This window comes from Morchella importuna (genome assembly GCF_003444635.1).
Source record: "Morchella importuna strain M04M26 chromosome Unknown Morimp01GS020, whole genome shotgun sequence".
Taxonomy (NCBI): Eukaryota; Fungi; Ascomycota; class Pezizomycetes; order Pezizales; family Morchellaceae; genus Morchella; species Morchella importuna.
Window position 1 is genome coordinate 112,146 of NW_025763417.1, and position 20,591 is coordinate 132,736.

Below are 20,591 nucleotides of genomic sequence, written 5' to 3' on the forward strand. Positions count from 1 at the left end.
ATCTACAGGTGCTTAACAGAACGGATCTCACTGGATCGGATTGCTATATGGACTCCGGTTATGGAGGAGCTCTTCTGCAAAGCACCGGCTTTTTTTTTTAATAACCAGAAAGGTAAGTGATCGACAGTAACTTCAGACATTATTGGTGATTTCATATCTTATCACACAAAACTTCATCCAATGCCAAAATGGATTGAGGGATAAACTAGAATTTCTTTCTCTCTAAACTCATAATGAACTCTCTGAAACTGAGCTGTCTAGAGTTACAAAATCTGCACTAGCGGGCACGTGCACACTATTTCCTGAACGCAGATTAGTAGCTCACCCCTTCCCTCTTAAGGAGCAACAACACCACCAATCAAAACAGAGACTAACACCCATGGGGATGCAAATAATAGATGCGCCAAGCCAGACGGGCACAGACACAAGCCTACGGACATCCGGATTGCGGGCCGAGAGCCTTTCATCTCATATCTCTCCATGTTTGAATTCTGTCAACTAAGGTTTGAAGGGGTGTGGCATTCTTAAGCTTAAACGGCCACATTTCCGAGCTTTCCTCCATGCCAAAACCCTTATTGTCTGTTGTTTGTACAGTCTGATATCTGCCATTATTACTGTGTCAATTGTTAACTGTCATGAGTATTGTGTCAACTGCTAACTGTCATGAGTACTGTGTCAAGCCAACGAGTTTGGTTCGTGGCTTGACGATACGTGTTTATTTATCACGTCTTTGTTCCCTATAAAATGAGCCTGTTCCTTCTTGTCTCGTTGATAATTAATTCAATCAGACAATTCGATTCTCGTCAGCCTCTTATAAAGTCGCGATCCGAACATAAACAAATAAAAGCAGACCACGGTAGGGCCAAAGAGATGCTAAGAACTATACACTACGCAAGTGTATATGTATATGCGATCGCTGCTCCCTGTAAAACCTCCGATGCAAGCTACCCTCTTAAACCACCAAGGAAGCAGAAAGCACCTCAACCGTGGCCTGGACCGTCCTCCCAGGCACTCATATACATAAAAGCGCCAACCTCCCTCCCTCCTTCCTTCTCTCCTTCCCTCCCTCTAGTAAACCGGGGCTTATCAACATGTCAAGTTGGACGGAACTCAGGAGGATACCGAACCCCCTCTCATTTCGCCCCCGGCCATCAAGGAGGGATGTTTGGGAAACATATACCCTTTGCTGAGAAACAAATTGCGTCTCACCGCGAACCAAACGTTTCGAGACAGCTCCGAAGATTTTGGAATCATTGACACCCCTTGCTTACTTCGCAACTGATCGGCACAGCAATGAGCTACAGCACCCATCTACTTGTGAAAATCAACATATTCGCATCATTCCTGTCGCCAAGAATGAATGACAAACCTCCCTCCAGGAGGAGCGGATCGTGGATGTAAGGAGGTCAATGATAATTTTACCCCCCTTCACCAGCCTCTTCCCCCCTCCGCTCCCCTCAAACTAAACCAGCCCGCTGCATTCCTCTCCTTGCATATAACAGCAGCGGTATCACTTGCAATTTGTCTTGTTTCTTCTTCCCTCCGTGCAGCTATTTCGAACCATCCCCATCTCTATATCAAAATCGACAACAACACCACACACGGATCATCGATAGGAGCTAGTTTATATCCTTCCTTCCTCCGCCCCCAGTTTGTTCCCCTTCCTCTTCTTCACCCTGCGACATACACTCATTCATCCGTCCACTCACTCACTACCAATTTATCCCTAGTCCATTTTTTCCAACTACACCACACTCTTTTACCGCAGCCATGCGCTCCAGTCCAGTCCTTCTCCTCCTCGCCCTGGCCCTCCCCGCCCTCACTTCCCCCATCCCCCAAGAAGGCAACGAGCAAATGGACCGCTTCAATGTCTCCCCCACCCCCACGCTCGACGCCGTCCCTTCCGCCACAGCCACCCCCTCTGCCGCTAGTGTCCCCGAGCCCGTCGACCCTGCGATGCAAGCCCTCGCCAAGCCTCCCCAGATTAACGCCGACGACGGCATGAAGACTGGGATGGGCGCCGCTATGTCCGGCCTCGGCTCTGTCACCTCCGGGCTCTCCGGCCTCCCAGTTGTCGGCGGCCTGGGCGGCCTGGGCGGCCGTGATGTCGCGGTAAAGAAGAGATGGGCCCTGCTGGAAGGACTACCTGTTGTAGGCCCTCTTATGAGTAGCGGCCTCATGGGGCGAGTCAAGAGGACGTTGTTCCCTACGCTCGCGACCATGCCGGACGTGGCCTCGAGCATGCCGGACATGGGCTCGAGCGGGGTGGTCAATGTGGGGCACAAGGCCAAGAGGGAGGCTAATCTTCTTTCATCGCTGCCGCTGCTGGGCGGCTTGACGGGTGGGAAAGTGAAGCGTCAACTCGATGGTCTCACTGGCGTTTTGGGAATCCTGGGTAATCTGGGCGGTGGCCTCGGTGGTAGCAAAGCAAAGCGTGATCCAGCATTTGAGGCCCTGGGCGAGGTCCCAGGTGTGGCCACAACGCTACTCAAGGCCTTCGGCAAGCAGAGCGGAAAGCGTGGACTCGACCTCCCCATCGTTGGCGGTCTTCTGGATGGCGGCCTCGGCGGTATCTCCCCCAGAGGCGAGGACCCGCTTGCCCAGATCAAGAAGATGGCCGCCGTCGTGGCCGATATCCGCGGTGTCACCTCGAAGCGTGAGGCCGAGGCCGACGCTGCTCCGGAGGGCGATTTCAGACAGGGCCTCCGAAAAGCGGCGGACGCCAAGATTGACGGCGAGCTGAACAAGGTCGAGGACAAGGCCGAGAGGAAGATCAAGATCAAGAACACAAAGTTCCCCGGTGGCAAGGTCAAGTCTCCCAAGGAGGCGCTGGACAAGAGAGAGGCCGAGGCCCTTGGTCTGGATGCTCTGCCGGTAAAGGATGCGGTCGAGGGCGCAACTGGCCTGAAGTCCACGATGGACCTGGTGAAGAACTTGTCTAGCCAAGTAGAGAACCGGAATGGAAAATAGACGGTGCTGCTCGTATGTGTAGGTAGGGGAGGTATAAATTGGGATCGTATATGGAGTGGTAGCGTCGGTTTTTTTTTTTTTTTTTTTATTTCCTGATATTGTCTCATTGATAATGTTTTACCATATTTTACTTTCTTTAATAAAAACTGTTGGATTATATGAATATCCCTAGACACTAGTTAATGTTACGATATATTTGGATCTTCACTCACAAGTGCCATAAAATCAACTTGATCATTGACTACTCATCTCTGAGAAACGCAACCTCCTATGGTGCATAGCACCAATGCCTCCTCCAGGTTTGTCAATCTAGTAGTAACAAGCCCTCCAATCCTTCATAAGCTCTCCTATAATGACCAGTGTCGCCCATCAACGCAGTCGGGAGTGGGCCCCCGAGCGAATATAAACCAACAAACAGCAGCAGTCCAAAACCAGCATTTATTAATAAGAAGTATTATTTATTATCCCTATGCCCTCGTTCTGTCTGTCAGTGCGCAGGCTTCAGGGAAACCAGCAGTGATGCATACGTACGGTGACTAAATAAAATGACATTTCCCAACGCCGACTTTTGTATCTCCCAGATGGCCAAAACAAACGAAACACAAAAAGAAGACAACAAGAATACAAAGCGCCCCGCAAGCGTGCGCAAAAGAGAAAGAGAAAGATGAAAAACCAATGCCCTCCAAAAACCAATCTAATCCGACCCGACCCATACATCCCATACATATCACACCTACAACTTCTTCGGCGGCGCCGCAGCCACAGCAGCAGCAGCAGAAGCCTTCGCCCTCATTTCGAGATCGCCCTCCGACAGGGAGACCGCGGCCTTGACCATCTGCACGACATTGATCCACTGCTTCGCGGCGCAGACGGGGAACGTGATCGCCGCCACGACCCACGGCCAGCTAACCTCGCCCTGGAACTGCGGGAACGAGAGCAGATACATTGCCAGGAAGAAGACCTCGTTGGCCGCACAGAACGTGAACAGCACCTTCTACAGCGGGGCGTCAGCCATTCCTTTCTCCAACACAAAACAAGATCCGGGGGGGCGGGCGCAGATCTCCGCGCCGCGGGTGACAGCAACAAACCAACTTACATTATTCGAGTAGTACAGATTCAAGATACGGCTCCTCTTCTTCTCGACCGTCTTGTGGCTGCTGACGCCGCGGTCGAGCGTGGCATACATGTGCATGTAGTGGCTTGCGAGGTCGAGACTGATGAGGCCCTGGAAGAGGATTGCCCATTTCGTGTATGCCGCGGAGAGGAAGCAGAGGAGGCACGCGGTCGTGCAGCGGTCCGTGACCATGTCGAGGACGGCGCCGAACTTTGTCGACTGGTTGAAGGTGCGGGCGGCGTAGCCGTCGAGGGCGTCGAGGAGGCATGAGACGGTGTAGAGGAGGGTGCAGTAGTGCGGGTGGTAGGGCATGAAGTAGAGGGATGCGCCAGCGAGGATGATGCGTGAGTAGCCTGTGTGGGGGGGGGGGTTAGTTTGCTGTGCTGTGTGGAGCGCTGGAGATTGGGGGGAGGGGATTGGAGGGGGTTACCGATTAGGTTGGGGATGAAGAGGAATATGTTTTCTCTGCTGGGGGGGTTCTTCGGGGCCATTGCTGCGGTGGTAGTTGAGCAGGTGTGGTGTTTTTGGTTTGGTTTGAAGATGTAGTAGACAGGTGAGGTGGATAGGATGGCTGGCTGTATGAAGTACCGTTGTCGAAACAGCTCACTCCCGGGGAATGGCGGACAGAGTGCAGAGTGGTGATGGGGGTTTATAAGTGGATGAGGAGGGGATGAAGATGAGGAGAGGTTTCGGAGAAAGGGATTAACAGAAAACAGGGCCGTATCGTGTGCTTAAGTAGTCTGACCAGGAGGACACTTTCACTCCTGGCTCACTCACTCACTCATAGATTTACTTCCCTTCGATCCCTTCCCTTCGATCCCTTCCCTTCCCTTGCAACAATTTCATGCTCACTCATCACGGAACGTCATTAACCGTTGGCCCTGTCATGGTTGAGTGAGTGAGTGCAAGTGCAAGTAGTCCAGTATGCACCCTCCATGTGTGTAGTAGGGAGAAACTAGAGTCAATGGCCCCGCGCCAATGGGAGCGCGAGCGGGAGTGGGACTGAGACCCTGGTGCATCGAACGCTGCCTGGCTGCATTAGAGTAGGTACTGCGACTAACTGCAACTGTTACTGTAGTCACTGCGAGTCTTCTACCTACATACCTGGACATCATCAATTCCCAGAGCTGAATGAATACTGACTCTTCTTGACTGTCCTCTACATCCATCTCACTGCGCCTGCCACTACCCATCCATCCATCCATCCCTCCCTCTCTATCTCTCCATGTCGGCACCTACAGTACCTATCCTCCTTTCTCGGCCTGCCCCACACCCCCCCCCCCCCCCGGTCTCTCGGAGGGTTAATATTCCGGGCTCGGGAGGAAGGAGGTAGCGAATGTGCTCGAAGCTTTCCTGTTCCTGATACGAGAGACATTGCCTTAATTACACTACATATCATACCAACTCCACGCCGGGGAGTAGAGTACTATACTTACATCTACTACTCTATCTATCGTGTGTCCCTTGCAAAAGCCTGGGACTCCGACTCTGCTACGCTAGAGCAATAAACAATGGCTATGACATCACATGACATACGTTATTATTAAATCCCCTCCTCTAAGCCTACCAGTGCCACGCACTCCTCCATCAAAAAGGTCTGCCCAGGCCCCCCCCCCCCCCCCCCCAAAGGCACGGCTTATTCTACTCTCCAGAGTATGCACAAACCTGTAGCTACATGAACCTACTCTACTCACCGTATGTACCAAGGCCTGTCTCGTGTTGACACCCTGCCCTGCCCTGCCCCGGACGGGTCCTGACACTCCCCCCGATTACGCGTCTAATCTCGCTACCACTCCGCTCCAAGACTGCGATGTATGATCTGCCCATGGAGACAGGGCGATCTGATCACGGAGATGCGCACGGCTACAAGTCTATCTGGAAACTCAATCTGCCTTGCGTTTGCGACGTACTGCTAAATACTAAATATGTATACTAATATCCCTTGCCAAGCCTTGATATTACTTCTAGCTCTAAGTACTCTCGCTGATTAACATGTGTATCGTGTAAAAGGTCATGCTTCTCATGTTGCTTCATCGTGCTCCTAAATCAATCCTAAAACTCCCTGTCCTCCAACGCATGCGCCCCAAACAAACAAAGACTTCTCGCAAACCAAACTCCATTTCTCATCTAATGCGCCTTCAAAGGCTTGTCGTCTCGTGGGTCAAAGGGGTGTTTGATCGTCAAACACCAGATATCGAGGTATTCGCAGATGTTTGTAATCACATCGACCACAAAACTACCATAAACACCAATGCTGAGTCCAAGACAGCCGAAAACATAAGCCACCACGTATGGGCCACCACCCAAGACGCTCGGCCATCCAAGTACATCTTTTCCAAACTTCTCCTGCAAGAATGGGCCCAATGCGTCAAGAGTTCCGGCAAGAATAGGCAACGAAAGGATGTTGAGGTATGGATACGCGCTCTTTGTGAGATGCGCGACAATGATAAGGCCAACTTGGTAGGCAAACGAGGCCCCAATGAAAAACATGAAAGGGACGAGATGCTCCGTACGAATCTCGGGGCGGAGATAACACCAGGCAGGAATCATCACCCAGGTCAGGAAGAATGGTGCAAGACCAGCAAGCGCAGGGAAGATACTACGGCCCTTTGCACGGCGAGCGCGAATGACATTTTGAGAACTATCCCATCCCAACAGGAGTTAGCATCATCCAGCTCAGAATTGAGGGTAAATATTCAAAATAATATAAGATGTGGGGCGTCATGAAAAAATTAGAGTTGTGTTGCATTTTTAGTCTTCATTGAGACCTCGGGGTTAAAAATATTTTAATCCTTCGCCGCGGGGTATTTCCCAGGAACATGATGAGATTCGGGGAGTTCTTACCTTTGAATAATATTGAAAGAGAGCATAATCCCTCCATAGACAAGGTACCAGTGGTTGAACTGCATGTCCCTCAAAACTTCGGGTAAGAATCCCGGTCTTGGGAGCCTAAGAGTTTCTAGCATAGGCTTTTGCCAGAAGCTTCCACCAACAAAGGCCGTTGTCGCGTAGATGGCACATAATGTCAGGACGCCCTCGACAGGACCTGATACAATGCCTAAGTAGAGGGTGCCAGTGTGGTATTCCTCCCAAGTGGTCAAGTAAAACGCGCAAAGAGACGCGAACAATGTAGCCAATGTAGCCCAAGACTGCCCAAGATTCATAACGCCGGCAAAGATGACCACCTCAAGAGTTGTGTTCATTGCGTCAACGCCTGTTTACATTAGCGAAAATCCAAGATCAGTGAGTCCTATGTGAAACCGACCATGATCAAACAACTCTCCCAATGGGCCACTCTGCCTTGTTCTCCTGGCTTGCGCTCCATCGCAGGCATCGAAAGTCTGGTACAAGAATAGTCCAATGGCCCAGCTCATGTAGACCCATCCAGGACAGTCCTTATCAAGCGTTGGGTTGTACCATAACAGCGTGAGCAAATTAATAATCACAAACGAGAATCCCGATAGTGTGACCTATCCATCAATTAGTATGTATATCCCCTTGCATAGAACAAGAGAGTGATGAATGGAAGGCAGGAATTCGTACAAGATTCGGCCTTTAAATAATTGAAACATGTCAGTGAGGGCTCATGAAGTGATTTGAGAAAAAGTGCAGGGAAAACCTACGCCATCCACATTGGGAACACGTGTATGAAAACATTCGTGTAAAACGGCTTGAGTATGTATCGTGAAACCAAAGAGTGATCAACGCCGGAGTATTGGTACTCCCTCAGGTTTTTAAGATGTGAGTGTCGGATATACATCTTTTTTTTTCTCGTTTGGCCCACTGAGCCTGAAGATGGGGGTGGAGGGTATAGGTAAAGAGAAAGAAGTTGAGAGACTCTCTCTCTCTCTGTGAGGAGGGGTTAAGAACGAGGGACGGCACAGGACAGATGGTGGTTTTTGCCCGCCCAAGAACTTCCAAGGTTTACGCGACGCCAAGACATAAACAATGTCATGCAGCATTACGTCTACTAGTGCACAGTCTAACCACAATTCGACTCATAGTTCCGAAGAACCCTTAATCCACGTGAAGGTCAAATCAAGAGTCAGGGATGATGATTGGCTGTAGCCTGTAGTTGCCCCGAATGTTTCTACGAGTCGTCGATGTGACAAAACCATTGTTTACTAGAGGTTGACCCCCCCTTGGCAGGCTTTTGGTCAACCAGTGCCCGTCATATTCGCGAAATTCTTTTCGTCCTAACATATTATATTAGGGGTTTGTCCAGTGTTACCACTAAGATTGACGAACCACCTGACATAATGTTCTTAAACTGATAACGTGCCAGACTTGGAAATTGGTCATTGACAAATTTTGGAGGCCTTGACCGTCTGACGCAGTATGGTAACAATGAGGATCAATAATCTTAGGAATGATTTAATTGTGAATTTATGTATAGTTGTCCCTGCTAGAAAGTGATTCTTACTCATTCCCGCAAAGATTGTGCTGAGTACTTTCGTTTGTTGGAAGCTAACGTACGTCTAATTACGTCCGGCGTTCCTGCAGATCTTAATCCGTCCTGACCTTTATATTATAGGAGATTATTTTATCATATTATAGGATTGCAATAATACATAGAGCAGAGTAACCCTAACCCCGGTTTTCATGCGCAGCAAAACGAGTGAGATATCATGACCTCCCAGTCAGAAAGGTCCAACCCTGACTCCTCTTGTTCGCAAAACCCTTGAAGAGTGGCTAGATTATGGAGACCTCAATGATTCTTTATAAGTTTTTCCTTCGGGACTCTCGTGATCTTTTATGATCCTGCTGACCCCTAGGGTAAGTGTAACTGATCCCTATCGGTCGCAGAATTACCGCAGTACTATACGTACCTTCATCGAAGTTCTTCGACAAGACCGATCACTCCCATAGTCATGTACACACATTATTTCTTGTAAAGGACTGTAAGACCTTATGTCAAGGTTACAAGCCGGAGTTACTAATTGCGTTTTGTTGGTTAAGGGCATGGTCATATGGCTGATGACTTCGCAATATCGATCGAAGAGCTTTAAAAAGCGTGGAATTTTATCTAGCAAATCACATACACACATCTGAAAACGAAACCAAAAAAAAAACCCCCCATTGCTTGTATCTTTCTTGCCCCTAAACCCTTCCAGACCTACAATCAACCCCTTACTTCTTTTCCTCACTCGACACAGTCAGCCCCAGATGCCCCAACACAACTATATGTATATATACACCCTGTTAGCCACGATATTACAATTACCCAAGTCTAAGGGAACCCTTACCCGCAAACCCCATGTCCTCACCAAACTGCCCTCTCCACAGTTCTTCGCCCCAAAACAGGCCCATTCCCCCCTGCCACCCGACTGCCTGCCTATTTCCCACCGCCAATGCCATCATCGGCTCCACCCTCGGCATGTCTTGACTGACGGTTTCCTTCTCGCTCCTCCCCTGTTCTCCAGCAGCAATCATAGCGACAATATTCGACGCCGCAAACTGTCCCATGATAATTGCAGACCCTACTCGCTTGATACCCGGCCAGAACGCGATATCGCCTACGGCAAAGTGCGAGCGCGCGTTCGGGATGGGGGCTGAAAAAGACATGGTTGCATTGACTTTAACGTACCCATCCTCAGTCAGTACCTCATTGGGTAGGAAGTTAGTTTGGGGTCCCTGTTTTGAAATTGCATAAATCACTTTATCGGCGGTGAGTTCTGTGCCTGTAGACAGGACGACTTTAAATCCATCTCCTGTCTCTTCGTCGCTGAGAACACGAGCATTGAGAACTACTTCTACCCCGGAGTCTTGCAGGAGGGATAATGCCTTTTGCTTGAACTCATCAGGTAGTGGCTCGGAGGAAAGGAGCTGCTCGCGGGAGTGGACGAGTGTGATCGTTTTTGACGGGAAGAGAATCTTCAATTCGGAGGCGACCTCGATGCCAACCGCTCCTTGTTTGTGTCAATAATTTCCTCGAAAACGATGAATAGACGGAGGGAAGTTTATAAATGGAGACTTACCACCTCCAATGACGACTACACTCGAAGCATTCTCGAGACTGTTTATATGAGTTTCTGCATCCTTCAAGTACGAGACCTTATCAAGCGCCTTTGGTACAATAGGCCATGATCTTTTAGAGCCTGTGGAGACAACCAGGTAGTCATATTCCACACATTCCTCAGTTTTACCGGTGCTATAAGTGGCCATTTTCGCAGCCAGGTCAATGCCAGTGGCGCGGCCATTCAAGATACGAACGTTGGGACGGTTTAGGGGACCAACGGAGCTGAATGTCTGCCATGCCGTTGGGGCAAAGGCTTTGGAAGTGTGCGCCAGGGGGGCACCCATTGTATGGACTTTTTGATGGGGATTAATATTATATATGAAAAGAGGTGTATAGGTACTTACAAATTCCATCTCTCTCGTCGAGGAGTGTTATTAGTGGTGTCTTTTGTGGTACAGGCACTTGTTTCATGGGTATGGGACTTTGAAATTGCGGTTTCCCATCACATAGGTTGAGTATGTTCATGATAGTGGATAATCCACCATACGCCGCTCCAATAACCAATATTCTCGGAGCATTGGTAGTGATAGCAGAAGAAGTAGTGCGCAAGTCATTGGGAGAGTTAACAAAAGACATGCTGCGAGTGGAAGAAATAAAAGATTTAGGCTTTTGGAAAGAAAATAGCCGGTAGGAGATATATGCTGAAGACCACTGCTTTATGACCAACATTTGGAATTATGGGAAGATTTCTTTCTCTTTTAAGTCTCGTATATGTGGGCATTTGGATGGTTTTGAAGAATCTGATAAGGAACACTCGGAGTCATTACGGCCGGTGCAGGATCTGATAATGGGCGCTAAGACAGCTATGATCCTTGTCCTGCAGCGGCTACAACGGCTCGACCACCTCTAGAGAGTTAGTTGTTATCTGATCACAAGATAAGGAATGGCGTGGTAGACGGATCAGTTGAATCCGGACCAGTCGGACCCATATATGTGGTTGAATACGGTAAAGTTATTAAACCCGGTGCATATCCGATAGGCTACGGTATAGTGTTAGACGGACCAACCTTACTTACTCAAGGGTTGGAAATCTGATTTTCATAGTTCCTTTGCCAATTCGAGTATGAGCGCTTTTGCTATGAGTGTTAAACATCCTAGTTGATCTAAGCACTATGTATTCTATTTATCATGCGAATACGACTTCTGAAAATGGCTCAATTGAAAGTCATTGGGAGCATATAAAATGGTCTATTGAGACATGGCCATGGGTACCACCCACTGGCAGGCTCCCCGGGGGGGGGGGGGGGTGATATGAAATACACGCTGGAAAACACTCTTCATTTCGTACTTCGCTAACTAATACATTTTGTTGAGGGTCGTTCAATAAACATGCAGATCTATGTCTCAGCGACGCATACCCAGTCGGAATTAGTGCCTTTCTAGGTTTTCCCATTTATTCCCAAGTAAGGGGGCAGGCTTGAATATGCTACGTCGGGGGAATGGCAGGCGTACCTTTTAAAGGTATCGGTTTGTGTATATACCTTGAGTATCAGCATCGTGAGTCTAAGCTCTTCCTCTCCCTAGCCAGTCATAAGACAGGATTGTAAGACAGGATACCAGCCCGATGCCCCGCGCGGAGTTTTGGGGTTGCACGCTACCAAGCAATCAGATAAGGGGAGATAAGACAACATTGCCCAAAAACATGGCCGAGAAATCATTTCCTTGATCAAAGTGTGAACCATCAAATATTTGGACAACCAGTACCAGTAAATTTAAAAAACTAACTTAGTTACTCCGTATAAATTTCATCCCATCGTACTCGTACATCCCAGAAACAGAAAATATAAACCGCATCAAAGAACAAGAAGGTTACAAAAAAGATACAGTCATTATCCTCGTATTGATATCGTCAGAACAGAAAAAAATAAGAAAGGAAATATTAGACATGCGTGTGCGTCATATCTCCTCCAGCACCAGTCTGCTTAAATGCGCTCGGCGGAACCTGCGCCGCATCTGTTCTGTCTTTTCCACTGTAAAGTACGTTAGCTTCTACGCCTAATAATGTCCAGGATGGGGCGGCAGGGAGAAGCCTACACAGTGATTTTACTTACGCAAGAGAACCAGAATGAGTGTTTCCAGTGGTTCCGCTGGAGTAGGTCTTATCCTGACCCATGGTCTTGCTTCCGTCGAGGTCGGAGTCGACGCGGGGGTCAAGTTTGTTCATCATATCGCTCTTGTGGGGACCAGCAGTGTTTGGTGCGGGGCCGGTGTTGTGGACATTGTGGGTTCCGTGCCCGTGAGCTCCGGTAACACCGTGAGCTCCAGTAACACCGTGAGCTCCAGTAACACCGTGAGCTGCACGGTGGTCGCGGTCAGAGTCGAATCGAGGATCAGCCTTGTTCATCAGGTTCGAGTCATGAGGTCCATGGTTTGTTGAGCCAGCGGTATGAGTAGTACCATATCCTCCAAGTCCAGTGGTAGTACCGTGGTTGCCAGTGGTGGCGTGAGCTCCATGTGCACGGTTATCTCGGTCAGAATCAACTGTTGGGTCAAGCTTGTTGGCCATGTTGGAGTCGTGAGGACCATAGTTGGTTGATCCTGGGGCGTTGTGAGTTCCGTAGCCACCAGTGGTAACACCGTGGGTATTGTGAGTGTTGTGGGCACCACGGTTGTCGCGATCTGAATCAACTCGGGGGTCAAGCTTGTTTGCCATGTTTGAATCGTGTGGTCCGTAGTTGGTGGATCCAGCGGTGTGGGTAGTTCCGTATCCGCCAGCACCAGTGCCAGCTCCGAAAGCTCCAGCTCCAGCACCACGATGATCGCGGTCAGAGTCGACACGGGGGTCGGCCTTGTTCAAAACGGGAGCGTTGTGAGGGCCGGTGTTATGTGAACCATAGGTGGTTCCACCAACTCCGGTGCCGGTCACTCCGTGGGCGCCACGGTTATCGCGGTCAGAATCAACTCGGGGGTCAAGCTTGTTTGCCATGTTGGAGTCGTGAGGACCGTAGTTGGTTGACCCAGTGTTTCCGTGGGCCCCGTATCCGCCAGTTGTAGTACCAAGGGGATTGTGAGTGTTATGAGCTCCACGGTTGTCACGGTCAGAGTCAACTGTGGGATCAAGCTTGTTTGCCACGTTGGAGTCGTGAGGGCCATAGTTTGTGGATCCGGCGGTGTGAGCTGAACCAAAACCGCCAACACCACCAGCGGTACCAGGGTGAGTTGTACCGCGGTGGTCACGGTCAGAATCCACGCGAGGATCGGCCTTGTTCATCACGTTGGAATTGTGAGGGCCGTGGTTTGTTGAACCAGTAGCTGTAGAACCGTATCCAGTGGTGGCTGAAGATCCATATCCACCGGTGGTGGTTCCACGGTGATCGCGGTCTGAATCTACACGGGCTATAATGTTTGTCAGTCAACTGTAAACCAAATGAAGTAGATATTTGTTAAACTTACGATCAGCCTTGTTGGCCACATTTGAGCTGTGAGGGCCGGCATTCGTGCTGTGTGTTGCGTGGCTGCCGGTGGTAGTAGTAGTGTTATCGTGATGATCACCGCTGAGGGCGTCTTTGACCTTGTTGATGATTCCGCTCATGATTGATGATTTATGAAGTTGTTTGTATGAGTATGAGTGAAGATAGTGGTAAAATCAGATGATGTTTATTCGTGATGTTGTTTGTATTGTTTGGGTATGATGAGGAAAAAAGAATCTGGTATTCGAGGGGAAAGCCCAGTCCTTATAAGCATTCTTTGTCTATGGGCAAAACTAGGCTTCTTGATCTGATCTTGGATTTTGTTTACGATTGAGCAATTCGCAGCACCGTTTGTAGAAGATCTGACATCATGTATCGTCATTGATAATCCATACCTTCAAAGCACTTGACCCTTGTTTAGAACCTAGATGTGCGGAGCTGCTTAACAAGGTCTTTTCTCACACAAGCCTCCAATTTTAGATAAGAGCATGTTAAAATCCTGAATCAGGCTGTAATAACCTCATGTGTTTTTGTAACCTACACTCCAGACAGGGTTAATGTGGTTCTGGCAGGTACTGCAGTGTGAGTTACGGTGTAGAAAGCCGCAACCCGCCTCATGTGGCTGGCACAGTAATGGCCGAGTGCACGTCATGATGAGCGAATATCCAGTATGAAACTTCACTGATCGATCAAGATCTGTTTGTTTAATAAAGCAGCCCCTTAGCGGTTCTGTAGGTACTGAACACTTTGTTGATGCTTGGCTGGGTGTGTGTAGACGCTTAACGGGGCTAGGTATGACGTCTACCTAGCGTGTGGCTTTGAAGGGCTACATGTATTGTGCCTACATGTACTCTAGTCTACTCTGTTAATACTCTACACACAGAAGAAGAAGCATGACAGGCGTGAAAGGTGGCGGGTAAATTAAGGACACGCGAGGATACCTGCTTTTCCCATGTTCCAAGGCACGAATTCCATGTACCCTGAAAGTCGATTCAAATAAACTTTTCTACCCTTTCCGCCTCCTGCCTTACGCAGCTTGAGCCAGCCACAGGTGTCCCGTACCTGATGATGTGACGGAGAGCTGACGTCACTGCCAAGCCATATGGCGGCAAGGGCCCGTTACCAGAAAAACGCGGGGTAGTGGTAGCTGGTGGCGCTAAAAGACCCTCCTCTGGGCTGATCGCGCATGTGGGACGACGCGACCATGTTCTTTTTTGCTTTTCTCATATGTACGCGAAAAAGCTTATGACGGTCCACGGGGTGTGTATGATGCGTTTTCATCAAATTCTGAGTAATTAATTACAAGTCGCGCGTCCAGCAATTCATCTTGGTTTTTTTAGTCACGTCCACTCCAATCAAAATGAATGTTTGTGGATCTCTGTCGTTGAACACAATTGCACAGTGGTAGAGGTTTCGGGCGAATATCGAGGGGCAATATTCTGTGTAACGGCGGTAGCAACCCATAAAGGCGTCATTTTGCAAGTCTGAACAATAAAGTCAAGCGCTGAGAATCCTATCTAGAACATACTACTATTTCTGAATATCTTTCGCCCCGGGTCAATCATCTATCATGTTCATTTTCACGTGCCTATGTCTCCGATTCTCTGCCTTCACATGCGTTTAATATGTAGGTGAAAGACGGCATATCTCAGCATCTTAAACTTCTCATACGGGGCCACTAGAGTTCCAATTCACATGACTACATGTATCTTAGAGTTACACAGTAATACCTAAACATACGAATAATAGTAGATGGTGAGCTAGAATTAAAAACGGTCCCTGATGATAAAGTGGTCTTATCCAAAGGAGGTGAAGTGAGGGGCAAAGATAGCACGCCATAGGGCGTGCCAAGACCGTGGGGTGCTGTCTCGTGCCCAGCCAAACTCCTTGGCGCCAAGGTTCGTACCTCACGCTGTTGGCCGGGTTCTAATTTCGTCTTCGGCTTCACGACGATTCAAATGACAAAAATGAATAAAATATTATTTATTGCCAGGGAGGAATCAAACTGAAAACTTCTCTGACGATACTAACGACGGATGATGATGAAACAGAAAGGAAAACAGCGAGCTAGCTATGAGGTCGTTCCGCTGAGAACACCTTTACAAAGGGATTGTCCACGTTATCACGTGCTGTGCTGACTAATACATGACAAATCACTTTACAGCAAATGTGCCCAACAACGCAGCTTCTACTCACCCGATTATTGACCAATCAGAAGAAGGCTGGGCACGAGACAGCGTGGGGTGCATACATGGAGAGCCACTACTCTTGATCCACTTCGCCGGTGGATTCGAAGTCTTTTTTTCTTGGCGGGCTTGGTACTAAGATGTCCAGATCTGATAGACTTGACATCCACCACTTTCAACCGCCAATTGCAAACGAAGATCTAAGCCATCGAAATTGTTAGTATGGTATAATTAATAGCAAGTTTGTCACACGTTTTGGCTCAGGAGATACCGTTACTGCACTCAGTTTCAGATACGTATACGACTGCATGTCATGCAGTTAAACGATGAAAGCCGACTTTTTGTGTATATAGGCGCGCTTGAACGCTCTAGCCAATCAAAAAGTATTCAGTTATGTGTAATCAGCTATCTAAACAGGACTTACATGTAGTTTCTCCGTATACTCTACATGTAGATTAACGGTATGGACATTCGTGCCGAGTCGGGAAACGAGTGATATTTCATGACAAGCTGATTCCCACTAGCTGCCTTCGGCGTGAACTCTATGAATACTTGCCCGGGTTTCTATAACTCTGACTGCTGTATATGAGTAATACCAACCCAATTTGACACCCTCGGACCACATATGTAGATTTAGAACCCTGTTAGGGATCTGAGCACGCGGTCATGCTATATTTCAGCACTGGTATTCCCTACTCTGTGTACTAAGAATCTCTCACACTATCGCGCTTACTGAGTTCAAAAGCGCCACTTGCTATTCACTTTTGTAGTATCTCGAACCTTTAGACGCATGTTCTTATACATATACGAGTACTCTACTGACCTGGAGTTTTTTTTGTTTAATTCATACTGACCTAGAGTAATGGTTAAGGGTGTCTTTGACAGCCAGATTTATTCGAGAAGTTTATCGGTTATCACGTTGGGAATCAATAAATATATATGGCGCGAGAAGGCATAGGGGGTGGGTGTGTCAACTTCAGAGGAACTTTTTTTGTATGGGAATTAGAGAAAATTCCACCATTGGGCTAGGCGCTAGTACGGTGTCGGACAGCCAAAACCAGCCGGCCAGAGCAACCACCGACTCCCCTTCACCCCATCGACTTTCAACAACGCAACACTTGTCCAGAAATAATGTTCTTTTGTAAAATGGGTTTAATCATGGTTGTAAACATCCCCATAAAAGGGGATTTAAAATAATTAAGAACTGGCTGCACTATGACCTCTCAAACATTTGGTGCAATCTGCCCGAAAAAAACATAGGTGTGAAATAATAACTTTAATAGCTTTATGCCAAGGCGGCCACATTAATTTGGGATAATTCTTACCATATTGGGATAATTAGATGATCATATTACCCGATTAGGACTAGTTTCTGGCTTGAAAAGAACATGAGGTTGATTTTGACTGTCCGGCGCTGTACCATTATGGGAGTAGATCTCCCAATTTCTATAGATTGATTGGCTGTAAACGCCGAAGTTTACACACCTACCCACCATAGCTTCTCGAGCCATACATGTAAACTACATATATGCGAAATGACTCTTACCATAAGTTCTCCGAGGGTAACGATTACTCCTAGCTATAGTTCTGTTTTGATATAAGATAAAATCTTATCTTATCTTATCTCTGATCAAGATCAAGTGCAGTCATACGTACCTACATATACCGAATTATGTGACATAAAGCACAGACTTAAGTTGTTAGAAAATATCTACATGTAGGGAAGACAGAAGTTGTTAAAAACAGTCTCGGGATCATTCTCAATGGACAAAGATTAGATGAGGCGAGAAGAGCTTTGTCTGCAGGTGCAAGGATGTGGATAACTGGGGTAGCTTGGCGACTACACCCCTCTCTCCACCATCGTATGCACTCATTTTTCGTTTACCTCTCTCTTAGTTAAAAAACCTCTCTTCCGATCCTTTATTCCTGGTGAGCCTCGCTCTCATTTGGGATAGAAAGCCACTCTGACCTTCTGAAAGTCTCGGGCCCTCCTTGTGCTTTTTATATACCAGGCTTACCTGTGCGCTTGGGTGTGTTGGTGTGTCGTGTGTGTGTGTCCGTGTGGGCTGTTGCTGCAGCTGTTGATTATCATCTGTTGATCGACTCTCCTCCTCCTCTTCTTTCGACCACCACCGTCTCCTCCTCCTCCTCCTCCTCCTTCTGTACCACTACTGCTGTCACTTATTGATATCTTTACCTACTACATATATCTCTCCTCATTCTCCCCCGTAGCTGTTCTCACGCTTGGGACTGCTGCTGTGTGTGCGTTGTCTGGTACACTGATTAGAGTTTACCAGCTTCCATTTCCGTTTTATTGAATATCTAGAAGTGGTCGCGTTCAGTTTGTTCTGCATCTCGTCATCTTACCTAACCCCCATTGTTGTCCTATCGTCATCATTGATTTTCAACCCACCCCTCGACCCCTCCTGTCACAAACCAACGACATCTCGCCTCTACCGAGGGAATTTCAACCCCCGTGAAATTTTGCTCTACTACTATCCTTAATTATGCCTTTTCCATTAACTCGCATTCTCGTCACGATAATTTCCCTTCTCATCATCTTCTGCTTTTCTTACATTTCCTTGGCGTCGCTCACCACACCATCCTCCACCCGGAGTGCCCATAACTTCTTATTCCCATCCACTACCGTTATATCGCTATCCGATGATAACTCAACCTGCTTCATATCACGACCCGCAGCTTTTGGCCCTTCAATACCAAAATCCGGGCTCAAAGGGGAGCTCTTTGTTCTCGAGGAAGGCCAATTAGCATGCGACGATACTCCAGAATGGGATCCCTCTGCCGCAACGCCACCTTCAGTAGCAAACCAGGAGGACGGGACCGATGATATGAATTATGCTTCATCTGCCTCTAACAAGGAAAAATCAAAGTCACAGCATGCAGATATCGAGAGCTTGCAGCAGAGCGCCGAGATTGAAGGGAAGATTGTTCTCGTTACCCGGGGCGGATGTGGATTTCTAGAGAAGGTTCTATGGGCTCAGAGAAGAGGCGCTGTCGCGCTGATTGTAGGCGACTATAAAAGGAGTGGAACGGGCCTAGGAAGTAGTGGTCTAGTGACAATGTATGCTAATGGTATGCACAACAATCTACATTTCCAGATTGCCTTTGATATTTTTGTGGGGTGCATGCGGTGTTCCCTATTAGAGGGGGTGGGGGCCGTAGATGATATCGCAAAGCGCGTTTGGTGACGGATGAAACTGACTTGCAGATTCAATAATAGGGGATACAAGCAACGTTACAATTCCGTCTGTCTTCACGACACATACAACCGCAAGGCTGCTGACCTCGCTACTGCCGAAATATTTGACTTCGTTGCATCACTCAATGCCCGCCACTGAACCGCCAATTTCAGCATCCCGAGCTCCAGCACAGCCGGCTTCGAAGGAAGAAGGAAAATCGAGAATCAAATGGTTATTCCCGGGTAAAACTGATTCTGAACCACACGAATCCGGAATGGCGCTTTCCCCAACTTCAACTTCTAGTAGGGCTACAATTGAAACATCTACTTCAATTCAAAAGGCTGCAACCACTCCAACTATGATTGCTGGAAGTTTACCCGAGTGGAAAGGGGTCCAGGTCGATTCATCCCACAGACCGCCCATGTCAGGCGAGTTAGAGGGCATTGTGTTTGTGGTCAAATCAGAGGAAATGAAGAAAGATGATGTCGTGGTGGAAGGGGAGAATGAAAGGGAGGGATTGTGGATCACACTCACCCCCATGAGCATGAGCACTTCGCCACTGTTTGATACGCTACTTGTATTGGTTATAAGCCCTCTGGTTACTTTAACGGTTGTTTACGGTCAGTTTATTGCTGGATTAATTCTCTTTCTGTGTGTCTGGCTGACCCTGCCGACAGCACTTCTTCTCATCCGCTCAATGATTCGACGACGCCGTTGGAGAGCACCGAAATCTGTTGTAGACCGTCTCCCTGTGAGGACATATCAATCTACCTCCACCACCACTAGTCCAGTTATAGTTCACCCATCGTCATCATCATCATCAGAGCCCCCATCTCTACCAGAGACACCATCATCCCAGCCATCTCTACATCCTCCAAGGTCATCGTCGTTACAAACAGCAACTGCGGCGGGTCCTAATCGGAGCGTGGAAAAGAACAATTCTAGGGACGAAGTTCCAAGGAGGAGCAGGTATATGGGCGGATCCGTAGAATGTGTAGTTTGCCTGGAGGAATATGTCGATGGAGTTAGCAGGGTAATGCGATTACCATGTGGGCATGAATTTCATGCTACTTGCATGTGAGTTCCACATTTTTCCTTCCAGATTAGAAAGAATGCTAACTTGATGTAGAACCCCCTGGTTAACTACGAGACGACGGACGTGTCCTATATGTAAAGGGGATGTAGTGAGGGGAACTGCGGCAGGAAGTTCGTCTGGGTTAGGGTGGATAAGGCACAGTGATGCTGGCGAGATATCGGAAAGAACACCTTTAGTAGCAGAAGATGAAGAGTTGGAGAATTGAATTGTTCTGGCACAGGAGTTTGGGTTTGGGAGCTGGCTAGCTAGGAACGGGCTGAGCGAATGTCTATTATTGTTTGCAATTGCGCTAATCGTTTTGAAAACTTTCTTTTAACTGTTTACTCTTTTTGCCGTTTTTATCTTTCCTTTTTGGAGCGTTGGAGTTTTTAGAAGATATCCCAAATTAGGGAAAGAATATTCTTGCAGGGTTGTTATTGTGAAGTGCAAGTACGCTGGTGCTATCCATCAGCACTACGCCTGGGTAGTTAGGCTGCGTGGGAGGAAAGAAATGCAGTAAATAAAAGCGCCATATAATGATGATTGCTGTTGTATCTTGACAGAGTTTTATCGATAGTGAACTAGCTCTACAAAAACCTAATCGCACTCGCACCAAA

At 48.0% G+C, this 20,591-nt stretch overlaps 7 protein-coding genes across 7 annotated transcripts; 3 read left to right on the forward strand and 4 right to left on the reverse strand.

Annotated features, from left to right (window-relative positions):
* Positions 1-1,770: 1,770 nt before the first annotated feature.
* On the forward strand, positions 1,771-2,970 carry LAJ45_06641 (uncharacterized protein; the record flags this gene model as incomplete). The annotated part of the gene is made up of 2 exons (XM_046116203.1): positions 1,771-2,341; positions 2,434-2,438. The coding sequence occupies 2 exons, from the start codon at positions 1,771-1,773 to the stop codon at positions 2,436-2,438; spliced, it is 576 nt and encodes a 191-aa protein (XP_045970406.1).
* Positions 2,971-3,703: 733 nt separating this feature from the next.
* Positions 3,704-4,575, reverse strand: LAJ45_06642 (uncharacterized protein; the record flags this gene model as incomplete). Its single annotated transcript, XM_046116204.1, has 3 exons — positions 3,704-3,964; positions 4,067-4,437; positions 4,515-4,575. The coding sequence occupies 3 exons, from the start codon at positions 4,573-4,575 to the stop codon at positions 3,704-3,706; spliced, it is 693 nt and encodes a 230-aa protein (XP_045970407.1).
* Positions 4,576-5,894: 1,319 nt separating this feature from the next.
* On the forward strand, positions 5,895-6,365 carry LAJ45_06643 (uncharacterized protein; the record flags this gene model as incomplete). Its single annotated transcript, XM_046116205.1, has 3 exons — positions 5,895-6,011; positions 6,095-6,295; positions 6,354-6,365. 3 exons carry the CDS (start codon positions 5,895-5,897, stop codon positions 6,363-6,365), a joined length of 330 nt encoding a protein of 109 aa, XP_045970408.1.
* Positions 6,366-6,452: 87 nt separating this feature from the next.
* On the reverse strand, positions 6,453-7,458 carry LAJ45_06644 (uncharacterized protein; the record flags this gene model as incomplete). The annotated part of the gene is made up of 4 exons (XM_046116206.1): positions 6,453-6,508; positions 6,598-6,725; positions 6,929-7,298; positions 7,350-7,458. 4 exons carry the CDS (start codon positions 7,456-7,458, stop codon positions 6,453-6,455), a joined length of 663 nt encoding a protein of 220 aa, XP_045970409.1.
* A 1,756-nt stretch (positions 7,459-9,214) lies between these two features.
* On the reverse strand, positions 9,215-10,514 carry LAJ45_06645 (uncharacterized protein; the record flags this gene model as incomplete). The annotated part of the gene is made up of 4 exons (XM_046116207.1): positions 9,215-9,264; positions 9,331-9,993; positions 10,063-10,395; positions 10,448-10,514. 4 exons carry the CDS (start codon positions 10,512-10,514, stop codon positions 9,215-9,217), a joined length of 1,113 nt encoding a protein of 370 aa, XP_045970410.1.
* Positions 10,515-11,982: 1,468 nt separating this feature from the next.
* LAJ45_06646 (uncharacterized protein) lies at positions 11,983-13,635 on the reverse strand (the record flags this gene model as incomplete). The annotated part of the gene is made up of 3 exons (XM_046116208.1): positions 11,983-12,073; positions 12,155-13,439; positions 13,497-13,635. 3 exons carry the CDS (start codon positions 13,633-13,635, stop codon positions 11,983-11,985), a joined length of 1,515 nt encoding a protein of 504 aa, XP_045970411.1.
* Positions 13,636-18,206: 4,571 nt separating this feature from the next.
* On the forward strand, positions 18,207-20,200 carry LAJ45_06647 (uncharacterized protein; the record flags this gene model as incomplete). Its single annotated transcript, XM_046116209.1, has 4 exons — positions 18,207-18,792; positions 18,941-19,519; positions 19,577-19,976; positions 20,029-20,200. The coding sequence occupies 4 exons, from the start codon at positions 18,207-18,209 to the stop codon at positions 20,198-20,200; spliced, it is 1,737 nt and encodes a 578-aa protein (XP_045970412.1).
* Positions 20,201-20,591: the final 391 nt, after the last annotated feature.